The 8,837-nt window shown below is 47.9% G+C and overlaps 1 protein-coding gene across 1 annotated transcript; it reads right to left on the reverse strand.

Moving 5' to 3' along the window:
• Positions 1–63: 63 nt before the first annotated feature.
• On the reverse strand, positions 64–6,943 carry LOC135978610 (up-regulator of cell proliferation-like; the record flags this gene model as incomplete). The annotated part of the gene is made up of 3 exons (XM_065579486.1): positions 5,615–6,943; positions 3,640–3,771; positions 64–2,473 (listed from the first exon to the last, which is right to left on the reverse strand). Coding segments are annotated over exons 1-3 (2,825 nt in total), but the record flags the coding sequence as incomplete, so codon positions are not given.
• Positions 6,944–8,837: the final 1,894 nt, after the last annotated feature.

Consider the following 8,837-nt stretch of genomic DNA (forward strand, 5'->3'; position numbering starts at 1 on the left):
TCACTGTATTCCATGTTCACTGGAGCCATGGGAGGGACTCCATGCCACAAGCCAGGGATGTACCAATTGTATTTCTCTGCATCATTACGTATAATACCAGGAAATTTCGTTTTCCTGATTCCTTTTTCTGTACAAGCTGCGGCAATGGTCATTTCATCCAGCGGCTCCAGGAGCTGATACCCATCTCCCGTGTTTTGTTCATGTGCGGACACATCACTGACGTTCTGATGCACAAATTGGCAGTTTGGATGTTGCCTGATTTTCTTCATTTTCAGAAGTGTATCTAGCGTAATTTGCAGAACACCCTTCATTTCGGTGGCGTTCTCCATGGCCATGTTAACAATGGTTATGTCACTCAGTCCAATCACCAGTGTGGCCAGCTCATTGTCATGTTGATAACTGTCCTCCAACTTGGCCAGTTCGGGGGCTTTCAAGCCTTCTGTGTCTATCACCAGGATGACATCACAGCCCAGCTCCTGCCGAAAGTTCTCTGCCACTTTAATGACTGACATGAAGGCTCCTCGTGTACATCGGCCACTGCTCACTGCAAACTGCAGGCCGAACATGGTGTTGAGGAGGGTGGATTTCCCAGTGCTCTGCCCTCCCAGCACCGTTAGAACCAGCATTCTGGACCTTCCCCCCAGCTTGGCATGGAGCTGGGTCAGAACATCTGTCACCCAGTGCAGTGGGATGTTGGATACATCTCCGTCGATTAGTTCTAGAGGAAACCCTTCCAGCATCAGGTCAGCTGCTATGCCTGGGAGATGGATGAGTTGCCTTTGGGTTTTTAGCTTTTTTCCTTCCTTCACCATTGCACATTCAGCTTCATAAAACTGCCCCAACCCACGCATGAAATGCTCAACCCCTAAGGAACTGGAGGAAATTGGTTCATGCAGTTTTGCTCTATGTTGGGGATCATCTCCTCTAACATGACATTTCTCCTTATAGTCAGCCTGCAGGCTGGAGAGATTGCCCTGAGCAATATGACCCAGATGGTATTTCATCCACTTTAGGAAGTAGTGTGTTTCCACTTGAGAGAGTTTTCCTAGCCCAGTAATAAACTTGACCATCCCATCAGTAAGCTCACATTTATCCGGCCGGGTATATAAGTCCAACCATTCCTCTCTTTGCTGAGATGCATGGAGCCCAGAGGCTGCGTCCCCTTGCTGTTGCATTCGGAACAGCTCTTTCTCCGCCTTGGCCAACTTTTTGCACAGACTCCCTGGGAGTCTCAACATTTCCCTCTTGTACTTTGCCACGTCCTTTATTTCCGCTGTGATTCCTGCCACCCGTTTGCTCGCACTTTGGCATTCCTCAGAGTCCTCGTCCACCCAGATACCTAATTCTCGTGCTGTCGCAGCCGTGTCTGCCACGGAGGCTCTCTTGAGAGAGGACTCCATGAGGCTTCCAATGGTGAGCTGCAGCTTCTCCACAAACTGAGCATGATTTAGGGTGTTCTCTCTCATCAGCACACTTAGTTTGTCTAGTTTCAGCACCGACTCTAATTTATACAGGAATTGCAGGGTCTCCTCGGGTTTCTCAATCTTGCAGTTAAAGATGAAGTAGTATTTAGTGGCTGATCCCTGCAGAGATGATAAGAGCGTGTATTGTCTCTCGTTGATACTCTCAGTAACAATGAACACTGCTGAGGAGACCTCTGTTAAAAAGCTGAACTGCAGCCAGTGGGACTCAATGTCTCCACGCAGGTTTGTAACCGCAACGGGTTCTGGGAAAAGGTCTGAATTTTCCTTCCCAGCAGGGAAATACCAGGAAATCTCGACCAGCCCATCTGCGATTTCCCGAGGGATGTTCCCAGACTCCATGTCCCGATGGATGAAGAAATCGTGGTGCTGCTCGGAGGGGCTGAGAACCTCATTGAGGAGTTTGGACTTGGAGAAGCTGCAGCTCCCCAACCGCACAAAGGAAATGGTTGGCATTGCTGTGAGCACCAGGCTCTCCTCTCTGAACCCTCTGCTCTCTGCCAGGGAGTGCGGCCTCCACTTCCTCACAATGTCCCTCATGGCCCACAGCATTAGGGTGCACTTGGGGGTTTCGAGGGCAGGTAGCAGCAGAGGGAGGGCAAACTGGCACATGGACATTTTGGACAGGATCTCCTGCTGTAGGAAACTGTCTGAGCAAAGCAAAACAGCACAGAGAACATCGAGGGAGTGCAGAGAATTGCTACTGTCCATGTTACTCAGAGAAAGATTATTGTAATCAACATGTGCTTTCTGCACCTCATTGGACTCTTGATCATCAGATGCCCCATGCACAGGCCTTGTGCTTCTGGCCGTCCCATTCAGAGCCATGACTTTCCTCAGGAAATGCCATGGTAAATCCCCTAAGGTGATAAGAGCCCAGTTCTTTATGCTCTCTGGGTTGATCTCTTGGAGATCCCTCAGTCTGAGCTGCCTGCTTCTGTATTGCTCCAAGTTCAACTTCTCCAGAACTCCCTGTGTGGCTCGTCTTCTCTCTGCAGAAAAAAATAAGAACATGACATTTACCCATGTCCAGCCTCCTCCAACTTTTACTGTGCCCATTTCCAGATGTCCAGCCCCACAAGTTTAATTCTGACCCCCTACACCTTCACACCACCCATCCCCAACCTTAACTCTGCTTCTTTACCTATGTACACCCTCCTCTAACCTTAACTCTGGCCCCTTACACCTTCGCACCACCCATCCCCAACCTTAACTCTGCCTCTTTACCTATGTACGCCCTCCTCTAACCTTAACTCTGGCCCCTTACACCTTCACACCACCCATCCCCAACCTTAACTCTGCCTCTTTACCCATGTCCATCCGCCTCTAGCCTTAACTCTGCCCTGTTACCCTTGTCTATCATCCCCCATATTAAGTGTTCCCCTTTTCACAACGCCTCATCTTGCTTTCAGCTACAAGTCACAGGCTCTTCTTCCCTGCCACCCGTGACATAATGCCTTAAACATTGCAGTCACCCCATACTCTCTGGCTGACTGCCAGGAGCTGGGATTGGACAACAGGGGATGGATCACTCAATGATTGCCCCATTCTGTTCATTCCCTCTGCAGCATCTGGTATTGGCCAGTGTTGGAAGACAGGATACTGGGCTAGATGGACCATTGGCCTGACCCAGTATGGCCATTCTTATGGTATAAGCTGGATCCCAGACTGCCCCCCTCACTCCCATGTTAGGACCAGAGGCCATACCCTCTGTCTTATACTTCTCCATATAAGGATATGCGTCTCTCCCACCCCCTCCTGATCACCACCTTACTATTGGCTAGATAGCCCACTCTACCTCAATTTACCCTCCCACAACTGGTCAGAGTCCCCACCTCCATGCACAGACCAGATGGATGCTCTTCCCATCTCGTTCATGATATGTAGGCACTGAGACGCTCTCGCTACCAGCCCCATACACCCCCATGCACCCCGGATCCCTCAGCACCTGCCATACGCAGGTGGGGTGAGTGCAGGTTACTTCATTGTACAGCTAAATCTCTGGCTATTGCAATTCATGTGTACATCACAGGAGTCTTGAATGTCCTTCAAGTGGCAGCTAATGGGGCTATCCCCTGGGAGTGGAGTATGGAGGACGCAGTTACATTGCTTTCCTGGACTGCATCCCTTGCAGAGACGAGTTTGTAAATGCAAATACCTTGGGAAATGTCTCTCTCCTCTGGTTCTGGGTGTCTCTGAGTCTCTGATTCCTGCTCTGGGTTAAAATCACCTTTCTCCCCCAGCTCTGGGGCTTGTGGCGTGTCCGAGTTCTGCTTCCGTCTTAAAAGATCTAGCAAGGAAAACAAGAGGAAGCACAAATGAATGGCTCTCAGTCACTGACCCCCTCCAGCTCGGGCATCTCGAACTCCTGCCTCAGTGAGCAAACAGGAACAATCTGCAAACAAGGAGAGATTGGTTTAAAGTGCTCAGTCTGGGGCAGTCGGAAATGAGCTGGTTGTGGGTCTCTCTATATAAACCTTTGGGGGGGTGTTTCTTAGCATAAATGGGGCATTTGTGGGGTTGTTTTTTTTAAAAAAAAAGAATACAGCACACAGTACAATATTTTTTAAAATTTGATCTTAGAAATGGAGATTTTGGGTATCTCTGTGGGCATGGTCAGAGTCTGTGCATGTGTGTATGTGGAGTCAGTGTGTACGAATGCAGTCAGTGTATGGGTGTAAAGTGAGAGTCTGTGTGTGTGTGTGTGTGTGTGTTTTTGTGCGTGTGCAGTCAATGTGTGTACATGCAATCAGTGTATGTATGGTCAGTGTGTGTGTGCAGTCGTGTGTATGTGCAATATGTGTACATGGGATCAGTGCACACTTGTGTGTGTACATTGCAATCAGTGTGTGTACATTCAATCATGTGCGGATGTGTTCAATCAGTGTGTGTGTATGTGCGTGTGCACGTGCAGTCAATGTGTGAATGCAGTCAGTATATCTGCAGTGAATGTGCGGGTTAGTGTGTGTGGTCTGTGTGGGTGTGCCTACTCAGTGTGGGTGTACATAGTCGGTGTAGTTGTACATAGTTCAGGTAACTAGGCATGCACGTGTGTGTGTGTGTGTGTGTGAAAAACATATTAAAAGGAAACCACCACCTGTGAAATCTAGTCAGTTTCAGAAAATGAGTGAGTAATGGTTTCAGACTCTGTCTCAGCATTGTGCTAGGTGCTTTTCAGACAAACTCCCTACCTCTGCCTCCCCCCACCTCCTACCTGAGATCAAGATTCCCTCACTCACCCCCCTCCTGCTGCCGCCCCCCCATTCCTCCCCGATGAGTACAGGGCACCTCACTGCCTCTGGGCTGTTGGCCCTTCATTTTCAGTTTGTACCAATTTTCACACTTAAAAAAAAAAAAAAACAGATGAAATTCCCAGGAAATTTAAAACAAAATAAAAGCAAGAAAATGAGGGGCCTCGGCAATATTATATGTGCCGGTTTTGGGGGTGCCTGCAAATGAACTCCGTGTGCAAAACGTAGCAGTGGGATGGCTAACTGCCTGATCTGTGGGTGCAATATTTTTGATCCTGGTGAAATATGTCAAGGCTGAGGCCTAACTGACAATTTTGTCTTAGAGAAACAAGGCGGGTGAGGTCATACCTTTTATTGAACTCACTTCTGTTGGTGAGAGAGACAAGCTTTCTTGCCACACAGGGCTCTTCTTCAGGTATGACCTCCTCACCCTCCTTGTCTCTCTAATATCCTGAGACCACCATGGCTACAACTACACTGCACGCAGTTTAGGCTGACACGTTTCACATTCTGGACTCTGGAGTGGTGCTGCCAGTTGGTCGATCCCAACAGAAGCGTCTTTCGGTGCCTTACCACAAAGGGCACATAGTCCACCCTCATGTGACATGCCCAGGTTGTCAGCTGTCTGCAGAGCTCAGTTATTGCTGGGAGCTAAGGCCAAAGAACTGAAGGGATCAGTGCTCCTGGCCTTTCACGTGCTTCCAGCTAGGGACGGTTTCTAGTTGGGCTCAGGCACCTAGGTAACAGGCAGCAGCAGCTGATCACAGAAAGGGAAGAATCACCCAGAGAGAGAACAGATTTGTTAGTCCACCGAGTCTCTCCCCACCTCAGTCACTTGCAGGAGGGGCAGGTCGGAATCGCTCTCTCTGGCTTATGCCTTACCAGCTGAAATAGCCTCGGTGAGTCTCTCTGCTAGTGCTCTGTGCTTGATTTCTCTCAGCACCTGCACAGCCACCTCCACCCCGTAGCGCTCCCCGTAGTGCCTGATCAGCAGGTCAGTAACATCCACCGGATCCCCTTTCTCCAGCCGGCCCCAGGGAATGGCTTGGTATCCCTTCTCCAGCTGAATCCTTTTCAACTTGTGCTTGAATCTCTTGAGATCATCCTCCCCCAGGTCATCCAGGGTCTCTAGCAGCAAGGAGTTGCTGCTGCCTGTCTTCTCCATACCACCCCCTCAGCCAGGACCCAAAGCAAACTGCTGGGCCATCACCGAGAAAGAGAGAACCAGGAAGCAGCTAGACCAAAATTGAAACTAAAACCCTGCTGAGTTCAGCAGAGCCCTCCCATTGCACTTCCTGTGACAGCTCCCCAAAGGACACTATACAGGGCTAAGCATGTCACTTACCATTCCAACTGCAAATCCTCCAGGCACCCACTAAATAGGTCTGCCCGTCTGATTTTAAGGAAGGAATGCAAGCTGTGAAATCAAACACACCCCAAAAGTGACTATTCCCAGGCAAGGCCTAGGTGTTCTGTTCTATATCTGGGACTTGGGAGGCCTGGTTCAATGGCCTGTGTGACCTTGGCCAAGTCACTTACTTAGGCCCATGAGAGTTCGGCACCTGCATTCCGACTCCTAGATTCCAAGGCCAGAAAGGACCATTCTGAGCATGATCTCCTGTGATCTGACCTCTGTGTCACACGAGCCAGGGAATTTCCCCAAATAACTCCGAGATGTTTTTAGAAAAACATCCCATCTTGATTTGGACATTGGCAGTGATGGAGCATCCACCACGACCCTTGGTAAATTCTTCCAGTGGTTAACTCCCCCCACTATTAAAAATGTTCAACTTATTTCTAGTCTGAATTGGTCTAGCTTCAACTTCCAGCCGTTGGATCATGTCAGACCTTTGTCTACCAGACTGAAGAGCCCATTACTAAATATTTGTTTTCCTTGAAGACACTTATAAGCTGTAATCAAGTTACCGCTTAATTTCTTTGTTAAACTAAGGCTGTGTCTACACTACGGACCTTACGGTGGCACAGCTGTACCACTGCTGTAAAGTCTCCCATGTAGCCGCTCTGTGTCGACAGAAGAGAGCTCTCCTGCTGGCAACTCCGAACGAGTGGCGGTAGCTATGTCGGTGGGAGAGCATCTCCCACCGACATCGCGCTGTTCACACCAGCGCTTTTGTCGGTGAAACTTTTGTTGGTCGGAGTGTGTTTTTTTACCACACCACTGACCGACAAAAGTTTTACCAACAAAAGTTCTAGTGCAGACAAAGCCTTGATAGATTGAGCTCTTTGAATCTGTCACTATAAGGCAGGTTTTCCAATACTTTAATCATTCTTGTGGCTCTTCTCTGAACCCTCTCCACGTTATCAACATCCTTCTTGAATTGTGGGCAGCAGAACTGGACATGGGATTCCAGCAGCGGTAGCACCAGTGCCAAACACAGAGGATCTCCTGTTGTAGGAAGCTGTTTGAGCAAAGCAGAACGGCACAGAGAACATTGAGGGGGTGCAGAGAAACTCTGGCTTCTGTGTCTCTATGCCAAGATATCCTGTGTTAGTCACTAATTCCTGTATCATCTGAAGCCCAGATCAAATGGCTAGTACTTCTGGCCCCCACATTCAAAGCCCCCCATGGCTTTTCTCAGGAATTGCCAAGGAAGAGTGCCTAGCGTCCGAATGGGCCAGTCCTTTGCACTTTCTGGGTGAATTTCCAGGCCATCGCTCTGCCTGAGCAGTTTGCTTCTGTGAAACTCTTAGCTCTGACAGGACTTTCTGAAATTGTCTTCTCACCTCTGTAGAAAGATGTGAAAATGGGCCCAAGTTTTCAGAGCTGAAGAAATTCTGTTTGAGGCACAAAACTTATTGATTTTATTTTTCTTTGAGGGTAAATATGTATGTTGATGTTGGGTCAATAATGTGGCGGAGTGGAACACATTACATGTGCTTTCCCCCCCCAAATGCCTATAGTTCCAACCCTTCAGTGAGCTCTGTGCAGACAGGGGGCGGCATTATATTGGCTGCTGTACGTACCCTTAGTAAGGGCCTTGTGTATAAAGGGGAGTTCATTTGCACTCATTCTTTGCACACCAACTAGCGCATATTATTAGACAGTCTGCAAGAATTGTGTACATTTTGTTAATTTGTGTCCTTTCCGCCAAATTGTAAAACAAAACAACTAGCCAAACCAAACCAAAACCGCCCCCACTTTTTTTTTGACATTTGCAAAATGAAACTTTTTTTTTTCAGTTTGAAATGACTTTTCAGTTCAAAATGTCCTTTAACTAAGCAATAACTACTGAACTGCTACGAAGCGACAGGGAAGAGCCACTTAGAGATGTCTACAAATAAATGAAAAGAAGTAAAAGACAACATCTTATCAGTGTGAGAGGGAGCTGAGGGGAACTGCCTTGTGTCGGAGACTCTGTCTTCAACTGTTTCTCTTTATTCCTCCAATTGTTCCTTTTGCAAACATTTTGCTGCAAAGTACACAGCATCCAAAATAAATCCTCATCCATCAAATTCACTTAACAATATAAAAGTACAATGTTAATTTAAGAGCCTTTCTGCTGCTTCCCAGACATGACAGTAGAACAAAGCATGTAGCATGGGCCAGACCATAGAGGGACCTGTAATGAATTCCACTTTCTATTGCATGCACAGACAGTTGCTAGCCACAAGATACCTGGGTTGTGCAGGTCTTGATCTATTCTCCAGCTATTCTCCATTGTCCCTGGATTAACTGCTCACTGGATTTCACCTTTGCTCCAGCAGTCTTGAGAAAATGTAAGAGGATGCCATTTTCTGGGACCCTGCCTAGGAATTCAGAGCTAACCCTGCTGAATCAGAGGTTAGAACCCCGCATAGAGATGCAGTTGTTTGTGCTGACTCACCCTTGTGTCAGACCAGGTGAATTCTATCAGCCCTGAGCAGGGGGTACCGAAAGTTTCTGAATGTCTCAATGAGACAGAATAAAACTAGGGGAAAGAACATAAGAGATTTTGTAGGGAAGGCCATAGGCACAGCTAAGCTCAGCAGAAATGTTTGGTTGAGGATTGTTTTCGCTGGTAGGTGTTAGTAAGAAAGACAAGTTACAGGTAGAGAGCAAGTTTCAACAACCAAAGAGAAACCCACCTGAATACAGGGATGTTTT

Source organism: Chrysemys picta, unplaced genomic scaffold (genome assembly GCF_011386835.1).
Source record: "Chrysemys picta bellii isolate R12L10 unplaced genomic scaffold, ASM1138683v2 scaf337, whole genome shotgun sequence".
Taxonomy (NCBI): domain Eukaryota; kingdom Metazoa; phylum Chordata; order Testudines; family Emydidae; genus Chrysemys; species Chrysemys picta.